At 38.9% G+C, this 20605-nt stretch overlaps 1 protein-coding gene and 1 non-coding gene across 5 annotated transcripts in view; both read left to right on the forward strand.

The window, feature by feature from the left end:
- Window positions 1–7790: 7790 nt before the first annotated feature.
- On the forward strand, window positions 7791–7983 carry LOC131822764 (U2 spliceosomal RNA). Its single transcript, XR_009350313.1, has one exon. It is a non-coding gene; the product is annotated as a U2 spliceosomal RNA (small nuclear RNA).
- Window positions 7984–9356: 1373 nt separating this feature from the next.
- GABRA2 (gamma-aminobutyric acid type A receptor subunit alpha2) overlaps window positions 9357–20605 on the forward strand; it is a 128894-nt gene continuing 117645 nt past the window's right edge. For 2 of the 4 annotated variants that reach the window (XM_059162265.1, XM_059162254.1), the window contains exons 1-3: window positions 9362–9884; window positions 10912–10989; window positions 13494–13609. In XM_059162265.1, coding sequence (XP_059018248.1) covers window positions 10919–10989; window positions 13494–13609 — 187 coding nt within the window. In that variant the 5' untranslated portion in view covers window positions 9362–9884; window positions 10912–10918. Of the gene's footprint in view, window positions 9885–10911; window positions 10990–13493; window positions 13610–20605 lie in introns of those variants that run through there. The other 2 variants (XM_059162281.1, XM_059162273.1) reach the window with 2 other exon arrangements.

Raw genomic sequence — 20605 nt, forward strand, 5'->3', positions numbered from 1 at the left:
CCCAATTCCTCAGGATGCTCAGGTGTAGGAAAAAACAAGAACAAAAACAAAACAAAAACGAAGGGCCATTGAGAGATGGACACAAAGCACAGATATTACCAAAGACCAATTTGTTCAGACTTAGACAAGCAACTATAAATTCTGTGATTTCAAGATCTTTAAGAAAGTCTCCCCATATATATATCTATGTCACATATGAACATATGTTGGTGGACTAGGCTCTTTCCATAGCTTGGCTAATGTGGACATTGCTGCTATAAACATTCAGGTGCACGTGTCCCTTCAGATCACTACATTTGTATCTTTAGAGTAAATACTCAGTAGTGCAATTGCTGGGTCATAGGCTAGCTCTATTTTCAACTTTTTGAGGAACCTCCATACTGTTCTCCAGAGTGACTGCACCAGATTGCATTCCCACCACCAATGTAGGAGGGTTCCCCTTTCTCTCCTTGCCAACCCCTGTCATTTCCTGAGTGGTCAATTTTAGCCATTCTGACTGATGTAAGGAGCTATTTCACTGTGGTTTTGATTTGTATTTCCCTGATGCTGAATGATGCTCAGCACTTTTTCTTGTGTTTGTTGACCATTTGGATGTCTTTGCAGAATTGCCTGTTCATGTCTTCTGCCCATTTCTTGATTGGATTATTTGTTCTTTGGGTGTTGAGTTTGATAAGTTCTTTATAGTTTTTGGATACTAGCCCTTTATCTGATATGTCATTTGCAAATTCTTTCTCCCATTCTGTTGGTTGTCTTTTGGTTTTGTTGTTTGTTTCCTTTGCTGTGCAAAGTTTTTGATCTTGATGAAGTCCCAATACTTCATATGTGCCCTTGTTCCCTTGCTTCTGACGATGTTCCTAGGAAGAAGTTGCTGCAGCTGACGTGGAAGATGTTGCTGTCTATGTTCTCCTCAAGGAGTTTGAAAACAAAGAAAGAAACAAACAAATTAAAAAAAAAAAAAAACCAGCCTTGAAAGATAATTTGTTACCTCCTAACTCATAATGCAAAGACTTCCTTTATTTCTTGTTTCCAACTGAGTAGCATAAGGATACTGGATACCTGAAAGTCACACACAGGAAAAAAAAAAAAGGGAAGAACAACTGGTAACCAGATTTTAATCTAGGGTTGACTATCAAGATAGCTGGAAGCTTCAGTGGGGATTGCTGACTTTGGCTTTCTGCATATTACAGATGTGGATCTCTTCTAAACAGAAGATTCAAAGTATAACAATTTCTTTGTTGTAGGCAAACCAGTAGCCAATTCAAAGGAGAAAGTCATTTGACTTTGCCATTCAATTCATATAATGAATCAATAAAATACACTCGAGTGGATTTGATAGCATGATTTATACAGAGACCTACACACAGAAACACAGGCAGGGATGCCCAGGCCTTTGCAATGTTGACACTCACCTTTCTATGTCTAGAATAAAAAGAAGGGCATGGTATACTAAAAAAAGAGGGCAGGGGGAGAAAAAAAAGAGCATGGGAAAGAGAGAGAGAGAAAGAAAGAGAGAGAGAGTATGAAGAAAGGAAACAATGTATTCATGGAAAAAAAAAAAAAAAGACACCGTAAGAGAATGTGGGTATTTGTGGACTGTTTGACCAATTGTTCTGCAAAGGTGGGAACATGAATGTTAGTAGGAAAGAGTGGATGGGAACATACAGAAAAAAGATGAGTAAAAAAATTCAGTAAATTTTATGGCAAGGAGTGTAACTCATGTCAACTATTAAATGTCAGGGCAGTGACCTAACAACTTTCAAATACTTCTGTAATATCAGCCAACACTGTGAGGTATTGTCTATGATCCATGTGTCATCCCGTGTACAAATATCAGTTCACAGAGTATTCACAAAGACCATGTGATGTGGATTTGTAGTTACACTTACTCTGTAGGTAAGAAAATGAGCATAGCAAAGCTGAAGAATGAATCTAAAGTTACATAACAAGTAAGTAGTAGAACTAGGATTTGAACCTGCGTTTAGCATGAGAGTCCAAGTGCTTAACTCCAACTGCTATTTTCTACTGCATCTCATTTCCTTGGAAGAAAGAAAGTAGTGTGGTTCTCATATACACATAAAGGCACAGACACTCATGTGTTCTTGGATTTATTCATTAGGTTGTTTATGCATTGTTTCTTTCTTTCATTCATTCCTCAAGAATTTCTTGAGATTATATATGCCTGGTTCTGTGCTAGAAACTTAGTAGGAAAAGATGATTAAGATGAGGCTCAATGCTTTTAAAGGGCTCACAGGCTAATGAGGTAAGATAGAAAAGTTAGTGAATAAATTTAATGGGATAGTCTTTGGGTTTCATATTACTTGCCTGTGCTATGTTCATCAGGAGTACAAAAGATGGTGTGGACAATTTTATTTGGAAGGGTAAGAAATAGTTTATAGGGCTGAGGCTTGAAGTGTTGCCAGGTGAACAGTAGGAAAGTGGCATTCCAGTTGAAGGGGACAATGAGAAACAAAAGCATAGAGGCATGAAATATTTGGTTGTTGAGAGAAACATAAACAATTTCGTGTGTAGGGAGCAAAGAGGGCAGAGCGGTGTTGAGACATTACAGCTGATAATGGAAGGTGTGTGTGTACATGCATATGCACAGGTGTACATGTGTGTGGAAAGAGGGGTGGCTCAGTTGGTTAAGTGTCTGACTCTTGATTTTGGTCATGATCTCAGGGTTGTGAGATGGAGCCTCGTGTTGGGCTCCACACAGGGAATGGAGCCTGCTTAAAATTCTTTCTCTCTCTCTCTCCCTCTCTTAAAAAAAAAAAAAAAATGTGTGCGGATAGAGCAGAGTTGAGGCTGGAGATAAAAATAGTCGTCAGTGGTGATATGCAAAAAAGTTCACACGCTGTACTTCTATCAAGAGAGGATTTGGGATGACTGAATGACACTATTGAATTGGTTTGGGGATACTCAGGTTGGTTCTGTGGAAAACAAACTGGAGAAAGCAGAGATTGGAGGCAGAGAAACTAGTCAGTAGGCTACTGTCTATTCTACTGTCTATTGTTAATCCCGTAGTCCAAGTGAGGACAGAGCTAAAGCATGGAATTGGTAATGGAGAGAATGGATCAGAGACAATGGATAGATACGGGGCGTTTTCTCTGCAACAGCAAATGTGGTGGTGGTGGTGGTGGTGGTGGTGGTTTATGTGTGTATGTGTTGAGAAGAAGAATCTGGAATGACTCCCAGTTTTCAGGATTTTGGTGGGGGGATGGTGGTAAAACAGAGAACATTAGAGGAGTTACTTTCTGAGAAAAAAAAAAAAAGAAAACTACTGGGAATACCCAGTGAGCTATTAGACACAGAGCTTTGAGACTTTCCAGTAGATATTATAGCCAAGATGGCCCAAGGTCATGCCATTTTTAACTCTGGTACCAAGGCTCCCAATTTGTATTCCAAAGTGCTTAAGTCTATGAAGAAATCAGCAATTATTTATTGTGCATCTAAGAGCAAGTTCCTTTGGCAAATACAAAAAGGTCTCTAGCAAGGAGAAATGATCTATATATTACTATTTAAAATCATTTGATATCCATAATTAATTTGCCATGGCATTATTCATTTTTTCTTAGAAATAATTGGTTTCTGGGATGCCTGGGTGGCTCAATGGGTTAGGCCGCTGCCTTCGGCTCAGGTCATGATCTCAGAGTCCTGGGATCGAGTCCCGCATCGAGATTTCTGCTCAGCAGGGAGCCTGCTTCCTCCTCTCCCTCTGCCTGCCTCTCTGCCTGCTTGTGATCTCCGTCTGTCAAATAAATAAATAAAAATCTTAAAAAAAAAAAAAAGAAATAATTGGTTTCTATTTTCTCTTTCATGTTTCTTTGACTGACCATGAATTACTCATAGCCTGATTATATTTTGCATTTATTTCTTCACAATACATATATTCTCTCTTCTTCTCATGATAGAACAGTTTTGATGCTAAAAATAATAATACTGAAATAATTCTTCATTTAGGATCACTCTTAGCCCACTTGAAACATATGTAGATGGGCCCAGATTGGGTCCTGGATCCCCTCTATTCTCTAATTCTGTTGTTGTTATTGTTACTGACTTCTTGTGCATAATTTTACCTGATGAGGTGTTATTATTCAGAAAATATCCATATGAACTGGAAAATTTTTCATTCTAGACATAAACTTTTCCTGGTCCAGGGAGTCCTTAAGTGAGTTTTGCGTCATAGAAAGTGCTTAATTATGTTCTTCATGATAATTCATTTATTAATTATTATATGGGAACAACTAGATTTATAAATTGTTAATTAAACGTAAAGCTCCCTGTGTTGCATTCTTTTTCTTAAGCTGCATGTTACTCCTTAGTAAAGATAGTACTGTTTTGGAAACATCCAAAAGTTTTTAGAGTACATGTATAAGCTTTGGTTATTAATTTGTTTGTAATTAACAACATATGATACTGCATGCTTTCTGAGGGTAGGGGCCATGTCTTAATCACCGTTGTATCCAGAGTGGTACCTAACAGAGTGTCTTGTAATTTGCACACACTCAGTAAGACCTGTTGAATGAATATATGGCTGTTATTCACAGATACTCACTACTTTCATAACATTAACACATTAAGAGTTAAATATCTCATCCAAAGTTTCAATGATGAGACTGCACATAAGAAGTTAGAAGTTTGGCTGTCATGGAGTAACATAGAGGTAACACAGTATAGTAATTAAGCATGGAGATTATGGAGCTATACTACTGGGCTCTTACTCCTGGCTCTACCAGTAAGACCCTGCGCCAGATTAAGCTTTCTGTGCTTCAGATTTCTCACCAATGAAATGGGAATAATAATAAAAACCTAATCCTAACTTGTGATGATTAAGTCAGGATTAAGATTAAGTCAATTAATACATGCAAAATATGTGGAATGAGATCTATTTTGTTATACAGATGAAGACATTACAGGTTTATTTTTTATAATTTCCATTACTATGAGTATTATTTACAAAACACACCTCCCAGGTAAAAGCTGCCAATCACATAGCTTCATGAAATGCACAATATGTATTTTTTTTTGAATTACTGGAATGTTATCTTTGTTTTAGGAAGTAGTTCAAAACTTGAAAAGAAATTTTATCTGTAATTTCATGAAAAGAAGGCAGAAGGGTTTCCTTACAAATTACTCTTTATAACTGTTTGATGTAAGTAGTCTTTAAAATCTCAGAAACCACCAGGATATCCTGAAAGCATGATAAATTTGATTTGCAAGTTAGATAAGGATTTGCAAAATTACTTTATACACAGAGATACTCTGTTTGAAGAAGGTAATATGCAGAGTTCATCCAAGCTAGTGTACATGATATATTTAGTTCTAATGAAATGTGACCTAAATACATTAATGTAACAGAGTAGTTTGGAATTATTTGTTTATAAGGCTGGTTACTCCCACTTTCCAGCTGTTTCTTCTTTCAGAAGCTTGGAGCCGAGAGGACATATTAGAACCATCCATCTAAACTCAACTCCCAGGGCAAAATGGAGCTTGACCAACCCACGGTTTTGACCAAATGGATACTTTTTCTAGTTTTTGTTTTGTTTTTAATGATAATGTGATGAATATATGAGAACAGACTTACACTCCAAGTAAACTTGGAAATTAGTAAAGCATTGTGAGGAAAAGTATAGGATAATATTTAATTCTGCGAAAACAGGAAAATGTATGCTTTAGTTCTTAATTTTTCACAAATTTATATTCTCATTCAAATGGATGACTCAGATAGGAAGGTGCAGTTAAAGTGTATATAAATTTATTATATAGAATACATGCAATATTTAAAAATTTATAAATACATCGAGAGGCTATTCTTGTTGATTCTTGTACTTCTCTTCAAAGTGTATAAAAATCACTATAATTAAATTATGTTAGGGGCTCCTGGGTGGCTCAGTGGGTTAAAGCCTCTGCTTTCGGCTCAGGTCATGATCCCAGGGTCCTGGGATAGAGCCCTGTGTTGGGTTCTCTGCTCAGCAGGGAGCCTGCTTCCTCCTCTCTCTCGGCCTGCTTCTCTGCCTACTTGTGATCTCTGTCAAATAAATAAATAAAATCTTTAAAAAAGAATTATGTTAGTGTGGCTAAATGCATTTTGTAGAGATGCATTATATAAATGCTCCTCTCATTAAAATCCTTATGCCTATTTTTATTACAGATAAATATTGTATATATGTATGCATGTATGTATGTATATAAAATTTATAATGTATATTACACAAATATAATGTATATTACACACATACCGCCTATAGAACTTTAGGATTTAAGAGGTCCCCTAAGGCATATAGAGTAATAGTTCCCTGGAACAATAGTAATGAGTCTATATGGCTGGGCCCTAAAAAGGGAAGTTCTCCAAAATATCTGTTCAAAAACACAGTTTTTTTTTTTTTTTAAGATTTTATTTATTTATTTGACAGACAGAGATCACAAGTTTGCAGAGAGGCAGGCAGAGAGAGAGAGAGAGAGAGAGGAGGAAGCAGGCTCCCGCGGAGCAGAGATGCGGGGCTCCATCCCAGAACCCTGGGATCATGACCTGAGCCGAAGGCAGAGGCTTTAACCCAATAAGCCATCCAGGCGCCCCCCAAAACACAGTTTTATAATGAATTTTAAAAACATGCAATATTGCAAAATATCAGGAAAGAAAAGTCAGACAAAACCAAGATCCCCCCAATTCCTTGTCTTTCTTTTATTCTTTTTCCTCATGTGGAATCTTCTTAGAGACTAGGGTGTTAAGGATAAGGAATTTATAAGTGACCCCCCACCTCCCAATCCCATTTGTGTGAGAATAATCCAGACAAATTCAGACAGAAGGTTTTGCACTGCCCTAGCCTGGGCAGAAACAAATTTAGATTTACTGGCAACCAATTAGTTGTCAATTTGTCTACAGGATTGGTTGCCTTAGGACATGCTCCAAAAGGAGTGGGTAGGAAGAGCTTAGTCACGACCTACCCAGGCTGGCTCTCAAATTGCAGGCAGTGCACTGTGCTCCAACACAGAGAGAGAAGAAAGAAATCAGATTGGATCTGTCGGACATTTGTGAAGGCTGGACGATCCTTGAAGATATTTGCCTGGACTAGCAACACAGTGAAATATCAGTATAGATACAGCAGTATATATATATCAGTATAGATACAGCAACTGAAGTAGGGGTTCACTGCCTGCAATAAGCATTTCTGATTTCCATCTCCTTTAATGTGCTTTGAAGTCAGATCACAGATATCCAACTCCAGTAACACTGCAAAACATTTTGTGGGGAAGAATTAAAAATTATGGTTTATAATGAATTTTTGGAATCTAGTTTTTACTGAAGTCTGTCTCAAGTAAGTTCATACCCAAATCAATAGACGGTTCTAACATATAGTTTTTAAAAAATGGTGAAAATCATCCCACATAGCTTGAATTTTGTGACGTTCCAGGTAAATGGGTCATGTGACAATGAGATTACAAATTTATATTAAGGGTGCTAATGGGAAAGCCTAATTTTTTTTTTAGACTAAATTGTTCAAGTAGCCATGAATTTTGAGATAAAAGAAACCAAACTAAAATCTATAATTCAGCATGAAAACCCAGAAAAAAGAAACTATACTGGCAAATATGAAAATAATCCATGAGGATATTTACAAAAATTGTGGCATTCGTAAAAGAGAAATTTTGTGGAGCACAGAGTTCAGGTTGGGAAGAAACCATAAGCTGTTCAACTTCCATGATCAAAAATATAATCAATTTAGTAGTAATAGAAATGGCAAAGTGATAGAGATCTTAATGAAGATTGATTCATAGAAATGGAAAATAGGATCGCTTCTCGGCCTTTTGGCTAAGATCAAGTGTAGAAATGGAAAATAGGAAACTACAGGAGGAAGTAAAGTGTTCACACCAAGTAGAAGACGTTTAGATTCCCTAGTTGCAAGGCTTTAAATGGCATGCTTTTTATCTTTGTGAATTTCAATTAGACTTTGCAATGGGCAAGTCAGGAAGGGAATATTAATGATGGAGAAGGCTGGGTGGTGTTCCATTCTTCACAGAGCCAGCTAAATAGGAGAGCAAATGTTTGTTTAGGTTGTAGCATATTAAATGCTCATTCAGAAAGTGGTGATTAATAGGTTAAAAAGAACAGCTTGAAATATTTACAATGTAAAGGTTTTACTCTCCTCACATAATCTTCAAAGCAAAGCTAAAATTTACTGTAGATTAGCAGTGTCTGTTGTTATGAAAACTGCATCATCTAGGAAAAACATCTGAATTTTTGGTTCATAACTAACGAAATTGAAGTGTTTGGCACATATTGACTCTGAATGTAATATGAGAAAAACATATCAGCATACTTATCTCCCCCCCCTCTTTTAAGTGTCTAACATTCATAACAACTGCTTGAAGAGATAAACACCTGCTCTGTCTTGCCTCAGTAGGGTGTGCATAACATTCTGTCTTATGTGCAGTACAAAAAGGAAAATGTCTTTCTCTCTTTTTCTTTCTTTTTCTGTTCAAGTTGCACGTTTGGATTTTATCGCCTCAGATAAAACAGAAGAGAAATGAGACAGATCAAACACAATACTGAAAGTGTACTATGGGAATGGAATTACAACAGGTTCTTTTACCAGCAAAAGCCTTATAGCGGGGAAACCTCAAACCCTGCTAGACTACATCTCCTCTCTGCGCACCCCCCCTTAGCCCCTCCCCCCAAAATTGCAGAGGTAGTAGAAGTACAGGATGTACCTTTTTTTTTTTGCTGGGATGGGGTGGGGTGGGGTGGGTGCGGGGGCTTGGAATGTAAACTTTTTTAGAGCTTTGTTGATTGAGTTTGATCATCACGTAGGGAGGACGCCCGTGAAAAGATGTTGGGAAAAAGAATTGCCCAGAATGAGCCAGAGGTTTCCCAAGGTGCATAATCTGCAAATGGACTTTACTGACCCGCTGGAGGGAGGTCTCCAGCCCTCAGAGCTTTGAGGGGAAATGGGTCCTGATTGCTGAAGTGTGAAGGAATGAGTGGTATATCAAGACGGCTCAGGAAATCAAAGAAACTTCCTGCTGTCTGACTCCACGCAACATGCGCTGAACTTGATCCTGCGTGGATGCGCTGATGACTAAGTAGAGGCTGATTAGAGTCCCCTCGCCCTCCAGCGGGAGTGGTACCTCTTTACCTCTGCTCAGCAGCCACGTCGCTCCGGAGACAGGGGAGGTTGGGGGGGCGGACGGCAGGGCGAGGTCCCTGGGATCTAGGGCGTCACACACACTCTGCGTTCCCGACTCCGCACCAACACCCACTGGCAGCTACCCCCCCGCCCCGCCCCAGGAACCTCGGGTCCTCGGGGGAGCCCCGGCGGGTGGCCGCGGGGAGCAGTCCCGGGCGGCGCGTGGGCTCCGCTCCTCCGGCGGGGCGTGGGCGCGGGGAGCAGCGCTCGGGGCGCGCCGGGGAGCTTGCCGCCGCCGGGGGCTGTGCCGCTGCAGGTGCCCGACGCGGGGCGGGCTGTTACCCCGGATCCGGGCGGGTGTGGGGGTCCCTGCGTTCCGGGGAACCTCGTCAGCCCTCCTCCCGGGCCTGGCTCCTCCTCCTCCAGGCGTGGGGCTCGTGCCCGCCACAGCCTGCGCGCACCGCGCCTCGGCTCGCGTCCCCCCACCCCGCCCGCTCCTGCCAACGCCTCCCCTCCTCCTCTTCCTCCTCCTCCGCCCATCAGCGCCACTACGGACGCCTGTGCCTCCCTCTACTCCTCGCACGGCGGCCGCCGCTCTCCGCGCTCCGCTCCGGCTTCCACCAGCCCATCGCTCCCCGCTCGCTCGGCTGCTGCAGTCGCTCGCTCTCACTCGCGCGCTTTCTCGCTCTCCCTCAAGTTTCCTGTCTGCTCAGATCAGGGCACGGGGAGGAAAACACGCGATTCTGCTGGCTGTTTCAGGTAAGGTCGCACACGTCGGTGCTAGCCGGGACCCCTTCCCGTTTGCCTTTGCCTCCGGTGCACGCCTCGTCTCCCCCGCCCCACTCTCCCATGCTCCCATAACCCAGGAGGGTCAGGTTTCCTACTCCTCCCCGGCACGTTTAAAAAAATAATTTCGATCCTCCTCACCAGAAGCTTATCTGCAACTACAGTGAGAGCCGAGACGCACGGTCGCCCGGCCGGCAGGCAGGCAGCGCGTTAGCCTGGCTCTGTTGCAGTCTTCAACTTTGCACACCGAGCTCGCCGCTGCCTGCCGGCCGCGGTTGGATCCGGGAGCCTCGCGCCCTTGCTCCGACTGTGGTCCTCGGCTCCCAACAGCTGGCAAACGCGTCGTTTCGCAGCGGTGGATCCCAACCCGGCTGGCTGCCTCCAAGACGTGGTCTTGGGCAAACTGTGCCCGGGGAAGGAAGGGAGGTTCTTTTCTTTTCTTTTCTATTATTTTAGAGGGAGGGAAGAAGGGAAGACGTGAGGACCGCAGCACCCTGTGATGAAAAGAATAATGGAAAAAGTGGGCTGGCCGCCCCTGGCTTTCCCCGCCGGGCTTGCGGGGGTGGTCTTGGCAGCGGAGGTGGTGGCACCAAGTACCCATCTCTCCTCCCCCTTTTCACTCTCCCCTCTGACCCATTCTCTTCTGTAGCTCTTGTGGCAGTTCAGGGTCCCGCGTGTTGTTATTACGTGTGTGTGAGCACAAAACAGTTTGCTGACGATGGGGCTGGGGAAGTTCCTGGCAGAGCAAAGTCTGATTATTTGGTCATCTTGCTGTCAAGAGAGAAAAAAAAAAAGAAAAAGAAAAAGACAAGACAACCCCCCCCCCCGCACCCCCTCCACTGTCACCCCCTCTCATCACACCGTACCCTTGCTCCCTTGGAATAATTCTATAGCCTTAACTCCAGTTCTCAGTTTACTTGACATTCTTTGGGGCTATTTGGATGGTGCAACTGAATGTCATTTTAAGTGTATTTTATTTTTCTTGCATGGCTTTACAAAGAGCGGCAATGAAGACGAAATTAAATACCTACAACGTGCAGTTGCTCCTTCTTGTTTTCTTGGTGTGGGACCCAGCCAGGTGAGACATTTATTTATTGTATTCGACTTCTTGAATTCAGGGTAACCGGTGTGTTTCTTGAATGCTATCAGTGTTGGGGGTGCCTTTGAGAAGCTGAAGTATTTTGAAGAGTCAATTCCAATGAAAAAAGGTTATATCAGGAAATTGAACTATGGAGTGGAAGAGGCTGTAAAAAGTTCACTGCTTCTTGTTTTTAGTGATACAATATGAAAGTGATCAGAAACATTTTCTTAAAAAGAAAAGAAAATCTGCAAAAAAAAAAAAAAAGAAAACATCTTTTGAATGGCATATTCTTGCAAGGAATTGAAGTGGTTAAGTTATTTATAATAACACCAAGATTCAGTAAAATAGCCAACAGTTTTTCTTTAAGCCAAACAGAAAAGCCCATGCTAAAATGATTTGATTTATTTTTTCTTCCTTTTTTCTTTTCTTCTTTCTTTCTTTCACCTTTTTTTTTTTTTTTAATGGTCTTGACTCTTTTGGTCAACATAGAAAACCCAAAGGATGTGTGAGTTTTTAACCTCTAGGTGGAGGTAGTATACAACTTCACAATCACAATAAAACAAAAGCTTGATTTATTAATCAACTTTTCATATTATTGATTTAGAGATCTTTTATTTCTAAAATGGTTACTGCCATAAACAGCACTTATTTTAAACATGTAACTAATTTTGTTTTGCCTATGTTCTACAAACATGAAATTAATTTTTATTGCTTTCAATAACATCATCTTAATTATATTCTTTTCTGATTTTTATCATCACTGGGTATTTTTTATTTACTGTCTAAATTTAGGTTATGATTTTCAAAATATTAGAGGACTTGAAATGTAAAAGTTATAAGAATGTTCATGTAACCATTCCTTTAAAAAATAATGTCTTTTTTATATCTTTATTTCCTTTTTAATTTTTCATTTTCCTGTCCAAGTAATTGTCAAAGTATGAAAATACTTTCTAGAATTAAGAAGAAATCTCTTCATAAGGCTTGTTTTTAATTGGAAAATAGCCCCTCATTTAACATCTTAATATTGAATTTAGAAAAAGAATATGACATGTGATCAAATAACACTTTTCAGTGAAAACCTCTATGTGGAACTTTATGATTAACGTAATTATTGGTTTTAAAATTAGCTTAAGGTAATATAGAAACTTTTGATGCTGGAGTTTTGGTGAACTAATTTGCTTACATAATTTTTAAATGTTTACCTTTATACCAGTGTTCCAATGTTTTCTCAGCCCTCAAGACAATATTTGTTTGAAGTTGGTTACCAATTTTTTTAATGTATCATGACTATTTTTATTTACTAGCTGTGTAGTGGTTAAATGCAAATGGACTCTGTCAGTGATATTTTATACACTACACCTTGAATGCAATTACGTATAATCTTTGATTTGAAAGGAGTGAACACACCATGGCCAGTTAATAATCATTGAAGATCCTCAGTGCTTAACCATGTTTCCCTTTACTAGTTTTCTGTTCTATATTTGACCAGTAATGCTCATGCCAGTATTTTATTCTATTATATAAATGATTCTTTTTTGGGGCCAGTAATTTAAATCTCTGAATCATTCTGGGGGGAAAAATGGCAGTGAAAAGGGACATTCTGTTTTATGCATCCAGTTGCTTCTGCACCAAATTGCTGGATGTCACAAAATCAGGTCTCTGGCTTTCTGATGGAGAAATAATGGAGAAAATCACTGTTTCTAACCCTTTTCTGGCGATATTTTAAGACCATTTGTTCTTTCCGCAAATTTGTCACACACACACACAAAAGTAGCGAGGCACTTTAATTTTTAGGCAATCCCTGTCGCTCTCCTCAGAGACCAGTCAGGAGGGGTACTCCTCCAAGGCTCTCTGCAGCCCCCTGTGTGTGTTCCTGTTCCTTTCAGAGCCCACCTCCTCCGCCTGGCTACAGCGGAGCCTGGAATACAGCCAGTGGAGTTTCCCTGATGTCTATATTGCACTTGGCCATTGGGTGGAGGTATACCCAAAGTAAGAAAATAATCTTGGTTTAAAAGAGAAAAATGACATAAAGAAAAAAAAAAAAAGCATTTATGAGGAAGATAGAGAAATCTTCTGCCCCTAAGGAGGCGATTTATTTTCTAATTATTATTCAGATCACTGAAGTATTATTTTAGGAGTCATTTTGGTTATTGTACCTTTCTTAATGCAGAATAATAGTACTAATAGTGTCTGCATGTAGTCATCTACAGTTGTATTCTATACTGAATGCTAAGTGATAGAAACCTGAAATAATTTTCACATCAAACTTTCTGATAATCTAGTATTTGGTGTCCATTTTCAACAGCACGTTTATCTCCTCCACAGATACGCTGGTATTTATAGAAGTGATAAAAGGAGAAAAGGGATCACCCTAATAACTTAGAGAGACTTAAAATTCAAACCAAGCAAGAAAAGCATGTTGACACTTGTACAACACACATATGTATATGTGAATGTGTGTGTGTATGTATATATATCAGTTTGTAAAATTATCTGTTTAGGTTGGTGCTGGCTAACATCCAAGAAGATGAGGCTAAAAATAACATTACCATCTTTACAAGAATTCTAGACAGACTTCTGGATGGTTACGATAATCGGCTTAGACCAGGACTGGGAGGTAAAAGTAGTTTTACTTTTTTTAAACTCTCACAAAATAATGCTTTTAAATGTCAGGGGTGAAGTTCAATTTCTAATACATTTTATATATGAATGCATGTATTAAAAATCATAAATAGTAGTAAGTTATATGAAGTAAATATTATCTAGGAATCCTTTTACGCACATACAAGGTATTTAACATATTTTTTAAGAAAGCCTAAAGTCATATAGAGTCCAGACTTCCTGCATGAAAAGTTCTTAAATTAGTTTATTTCTAATAGCTAAGTGTTTCAAAGTTAAAGTACATTAAAATGAAACATTACTGGGAAGCTTTGCTTGTATAGTATCTTCATATTTTACAGATGCCTATTTTCACAGCAGTATACGTAGGAAGAATTAAGGCACATTAAAAACACATCTGGCTTGTATTTCAGCAAATACACAGTTTAGGATTTTATGATGATATTTCTTTACACATACATATGATATTTCTAAAATGTAGCACTGGTTTGGCATTCCTGAAAATTTCAAAGACATTTTAGCTATATATTAGCTGTACGCCTATATTTATTGAACTGTGACATAATTTGATTTCAAATTTAAATACTGATTTTCAACTCAGAAAAGAAAATCTTTCTTTATTTATGAAGAATTAGCCTTGGCTAAAATGTTAATTTTTTTAATGTGTTAAATTTTAATTATCCTCTAATTATCCTTAGCTAGGTAAGGAGATTAGGTGAAGGCAAAGTAGATGTATAATTCCTAAAGGATTCTGAATCAAAATATTATTACTCATCAATTATAACAGGAGCTATATATCTCCATACACACATTTATCACATGTTTGTTATACTTATTTGGATGTTTAGTTTAACCATTTATTAAAAATTAAGAAAAAATAGTCGAACAATTGATACTAATCAAAGATTTATATAGTTAAGTTATTACTGGCAACTTCGTATTATGAAATTGCTGATAAAGATGTGCATTGACTAAATGCCTAGATGTTTATGTAAATATTTTCTTTGAAAAATGTAGGTGGTGGTTAATGCTATGTATATTTGCCATTGTATGGTTTGGAGAGTCCAGGAGTCAGAAAAAGTCAGAAAAGACCCATCTTGCTAAATAATATGCCGTTTAATGCTGTTAGTTTTTACTAGAGTCCCTGAGAGTTCTCTCTCACTTTAAAAGAAGTACAGGGAGCAGTAATACTCAGAAATATGGCCCATTGTATCATTCAGAGCAAAGTCAATTGTTTAACACACACTTAATTTTCTGAAAAGAAAAACTAAAAGAAAAATAATATTTCTTTAGTAGTTAATATTTCTAAAGAGCATGAATAGAAGGAATCACTCTCAATGTTAGCGTATGACAATGAGCTATTGCCACACTTACATGGTAGAAGTATGTCCAGCGTATGTCCAGCATATGTCCACACACAAAGCTGTGTCTTGGCCAGATAATTTCTGTTTCCTTTCATTTAAAGCTGTCATAATTCATGATGGTGGTTTAAGAGGTAGATTGCCGTAAGGCAGATATTTTTCCTAAATTATAGATTTTATTTCTTAAAATAAATAATACACTGTCAAAAATCTTAATATTTGAGGTAGACCTTGGGTTCTGTATCTGTGAATTTTTAGAGGAAATATCTACACTGTGGGTGTGGAGCCGGGATGGGTAGAATCTGCCTGTTTCAGGACGTGGGTCTTGCTAGTTAGCGCTCATATTTCTTTTGTGGTATCTCCTACATTCCTTTTTACTTCCATTGTCACTACTCAAATATGGACCCTGTCACTCTATTATTTGGGTTAAATGGCTCTTTTTGTTTCGTGTCTTCCTTCCCTATTCCTTCTCTGATATTGTACACGTGTTAATATTTCCCAATCAGATTGGTTTTCTTTTATTATTTTTTTTAAAAAAGATTTTATTTATTTATTTGACAGACAGAGATCACAAGTAGGCAAAGAGACAGGCAGAGAAAAGAGGAGAAAGCAGGCTCCCCGCAGAGCAGAGAGCCCGATGCAGGGCTCGATCCCGGGACCCTGGGATCATGACCTGAGCCTAATAAGGCAGAGGCTTTAACCCACTGAGCCACCCAGACGACCCTGTTTTCTTTTATTCTTACAATGCTTTCCACATACTGCTCTCTCTTCTTGATCATGTACCTTCAATGGCTCTTTGCCTTCGGTAGGTGGCAGGAATAAATCTACCTGGAGGCAGAGAAATCTAGGTGGAATTTCACTTCCATCCACACACAAAGCTGTGTCTTGGCCAGATAATTTCTGTTTCCTTTCATATAAAGCGGTCATCATATATCTACCTTTCTGCGTTATAAGGTTGTTGAGAGGATTATAGAAACAAAAAGTGTGTATGAAACTGGTGCCACGTAGTAGCGATCCAGCAAAAATCGAGTTCCTCCCTCTTCCCTTAGAGTCCTAATTTGCCAGTCGAGGTTTTCTCCGTTCTATTTCCCGGACTTCGTTTCTATTTTGTCTCTCATTCATCCTGCACTTCAATCGCATTTGTTCACTTTCTCTTGATAATCTATTCCTATCTGCTCCCTCGGCCTTGGATCCAATTATTTCCTCTCATTGGAAGTATTTTTCTCATCCTCTCTGAGGATAGAAACCTTTCTTTTTCTATAAAGACCACCTCAACCCTGGTCCTCTAGTAAAGATCTTTCTTAACTGAATTGAAGCACCCAGATTCAATTTTCTCTCTGTTGAATTTCTCTAGCGGTTGTTGGCTCTGTATCTCATTTGGAACTTGTTATGTGCTAGCTTGGAATATTTATTATCTTTTTGTGTGTCTCTTGTTACCTTAACAAGATTGTAAGCTCGTTGAGGCAAGATATTGTATCATAAATCTTCTGTGCTCTCAGCAGCTATGTATTGATTTGCATATTGGGGCTATCAAATAAATGTTGATTGGTTGCTTAACTTTTCTAGGACCAGTTAATCATCTGAAAAATGGTGCTATTCATATTTAGCTGACCTTTTAGTTAGAATTGTTAGGTGATGTGTCAGGCATCATGCGTAGCGTGTCTTAGTGAAGACCTACCTAACTTTAGATTGCGGAGATTGAGGTAAAATCCCAGTTCTGGTACCGAGCAGTCATAGGACCTTTAAATACTCAGCCTCTCTGCGTCCACAGCTGTCACCTATAAAGTGTGATGACTCATACCATTCTTAAAATATTCGATGAATATGAAATACTATAGTAAATACAAAGAATTTAGAACAGCGACTGGCATATACTAGCGAGCTAATAAATAACAGTACCTAGAAGACTTTCAAAAACTTTCTAAATGTACTGTTGTAAATTTAAATAATTATGATTACTTCTGCATCCCCAAATCTTAGCCTACATATGTCATTTCAAATAGCCCAAGGAAATTACTTGCCTCATTATGTCCCAGAAATTAAAAAGAAGGAAAAAATGCATTTGATTCCATTTTAATATATCAAGCTGAACATCTCTGTTGATGAAAAATCTGGATAATTAATCTCAATTATTATTTTCTTTCCTTTATAACTTTAATGTAAATGAGTATGTAGGAAAGAGCAATCAGTTTTGGACTCCGAGTTAGAAAAATCGTTCTTTTCACCTGGCTCTACCACTACTAGATTTTATCCGTAGCCAAGTTACTTAGGCATTCTGACCCTTGGTATTTTCTTTGGGAAAATGGCAATAATCATATTTTATCTTGAAAAGAGGATGGCAAATTGAGATTCATATATATGAGAAGGATTATACAATACACTGAGTGATAAAATTTTAAGATATTTTATGATTAATAATAGTGTCTCTTTAAAATTTAAGTTAACATCATGCCACTCAACTGCTCAAAATTCTGCAGTCATTCCTACTTCGTTCAGAATAAAAATCATGCTCCTCGTGGTGGTCTCCAAGGCCCTGCACGGTCTGTCTCCTTATTCTTTGACCTCACCTCACATAACCCACCTTCTTGCTAACACTGCTGCAGTCACATTGGCTTCCTTTCTTTTCTTTGAACGCACAAGGATACTCCTTAGGGCTTTCTCTCGGGCTGTTCCCTCTCCCCTGGGTGTCATTTGACCTCACACTCTCAGTGAGGCCTACCTTGACCAACCAGGTAAATACTGTAATCTATCTGCCTCTTAATAATTCTGATCCCACTTATACAGCTTCATTTATTTTCTTTTTCTTCTTAGTACTTAGTATCCTTTATTATCTAAGATAATTTATTTCTTTATCACTATTATGTCGAATGCTTACTTGTGTCTCTTTTTTGCTAGAATGTAGGCTCATTGAAGTCAGGGGTTGGTGTCTATTTTGTTGCTTGATTGATCGATGCATCGTTTATCCCAAGCATCTAGAACAGTACCTTGCAATAGTAGGCTCCCAGATCTTTCTGGATTGAATTATAATTTTATTCCTTTATTTTATTTTATTTCATTTCATTTTATTTTATTTATTTTTACTGTACTATCATGAAAAGAGTTGACTATAGAACTTAACCCGATCCTTTGATCTGTGGAGCAGTTATCATTTAATTAAAACACCGGCCTTCCAGTGTTAGCATCAGCGTATTTTAGGCTGACATCTTGGTGAATTAGAGCTATTATTACACCAGTTACTCAAATCCTGACTTAATGTCAGCTGTGATTCTGCCTTGAACTGTGTGATTTGGGGTGATTCATTTATCCTATCTGTGACTTAATTTACTCATCTGTGAAGTGGCAGGAGAGGATCTACTTACTCTGTATTTCACAAGGATATGATGAGGTTGAAGTAAATCAAAATTCTTGAGAAAGCATAATGGGACATGCAATTGATAAGTGTTAGTGTTGTCAGAAATATGCAGAAAATTCTTCTAGAAGAACATCTTAGGAGGGACTGCCCTCTGAAAACATGCCAGGAAAATACTGGTAGGTCTTGTGCATTTGGTAGGCTTCCTTCTTTGTGAGCCTGGAAACCTGAGATGGGCTTGTCCTGATATGTTATCTACCAAGACCATGCATTTAGATTAGCTAGAACTAATAACTGAATTAATTTTTCCTCTTGTCTTCATTTTAGTCATTAGAGCTAACAACTTGGAGACCACACATGGGCTTTTATATTCCTTAGGAGGCTTTCAAATTATTAACTGAATAAAGAGAGCAGCATTTGTTGTTTGGACCAATTTTATGGGGTCATTGGAAAAATGAATGTGTAGACAGGCCTCGTACATTTATGACAGCTAACATCCACAATGCTCAACAGTGACAACTATTAGAAATGACAAGGCTTGGTATCTAAATTATAGATTCAATCTGGAAAATCTAGATTGAGTACCATGCTTAACTACATTTGGAAAAGCTGTTTTGAGGAGATTGTCCAGATAGATTTTTTTTTTTCCTTCCATGCTCTTGTTTTATACTCTGAAACTTTGAAGAAACGTTATGCTTAAAACCATGAAAAATACGATGTCAGATCATAGGCTTATAAAGTCTGAGGGTCAGTTTCCAACTTCGCTCCTAGATGTTTCCCTTCAGTCTGTAGAGAGATGGATGACAACACGTTTCTATGAATTGCACAACTCTCAAATTCATAAAAATAAAACATAGGCTATTCAGTGGGATAAATTAATATAGAAAAATCTGATCTCTTCCACAACCTAAGGGGAATTCTGACCTCAAAATAACATCATATTACTTTATAAAGTAATGCTTGAGATCAGGGCCTCTAGATACCGTCCCCTCTGGGTTTGAATTCTGCTGCCACCATATGATAACTACAAAACTTTCATCATGCTACTCAATCTCTCCTTGCTTTGGTTTCTTTATTTGTAAAATGGGAGTAAAAATATTATTATTGGTTTGCTGGGGATTTAATTTTTGGGGACATCTAAATCCTTTGGAGAGTGTATGGCAAGCAGATTAAGGACTCCATACATGTAAGTGTCAATGCTATAGCTATTAAAAGCAGTAGCCATAAAATGCAGTAGAAAGTACCACCCAGTATTTCACTTCATGTATAAAAGCTTTGACTTCTCAAACAATGATAAATTTGTAGTACACATAACCCAGTTTTATTTTTTTTTAATTTACCTATTTATTTGAAATAGAAGGAAAGAGAAAGAAGGAGCATGGAGGAGGCGCAGAGGGAGAGAAAGAAATTTAAGTAGAGTCCATGCTGAGCAGGGAGCCTGACTCGGGGCTCGATCTCAGGACCCTTGAGATTATGGCCTGAGCTGAGACCAAGAGGATGCTTCACTGACAGCACCACCCAGGGGCCCCCGCATACCCCGTTTCAAAGAAAGGAGAGGTTGTATATTCCTTAGGCAGTCAGTATCATTTTGTGGACATCCCTTTTTATATGTACAGAATCTCTGGAAACAAAGCCGGTCACAAAAGAAGTATGACCTATGTGTCGCTCTTTGTAATTATTACCATGACATGTAATAATGTGGCATCGTCAGTTCGTGGGAGTACATTTGCCTGTAGGAGAAAAGATATAGTTACAGAATTAAACCTTACTATGTGACATTAATAGTGATTTTAGCGATAGAAAACCGAAAGTGTGTCCATCAACCTTCCCTGGGATTGGGCTAGGTACGGGAAGGGCGAAAATTGCGTCTTGCAGCCGCGGGGTATGGGTCCAATGCTTGATAGTGTCTTTGGAGGTGACAGGTGAGGGAGGCATTGGGACTGAAAGAAAACAGGAAGAATAGTGTGAAATCTGTACATAGAATTGACGGGGGGCATGGAAAAAGTGTGTGGCAAGATGAGCAGGAAAAGAGAGATTGAATGTTAAGAAGATCTGGTCTCAGATAGAGGCAGAGTCAACTCCAGGTCTACGGCCTCCCCTTCTCTGGAAAGCTGTGAGGTCTGGCATTCTGCTTCTCTTTCTGCAGCTGTGGTTTGGGCTGATGTTCCCAGAGAAGCCTGAGGCAGCTGAGAATATCCCCTGTTCCTTCCTGACTCAGCCTTCTGGGGTTCCCTACAGTGTCTGATGTACGATAACCTTTAGAATAAGCTGTAGTTGGCAAACG

This window comes from Mustela lutreola, chromosome 1, assembly GCF_030435805.1.
Source record: "Mustela lutreola isolate mMusLut2 chromosome 1, mMusLut2.pri, whole genome shotgun sequence".
Classification (NCBI taxonomy): domain Eukaryota; kingdom Metazoa; phylum Chordata; class Mammalia; order Carnivora; family Mustelidae; genus Mustela; species Mustela lutreola.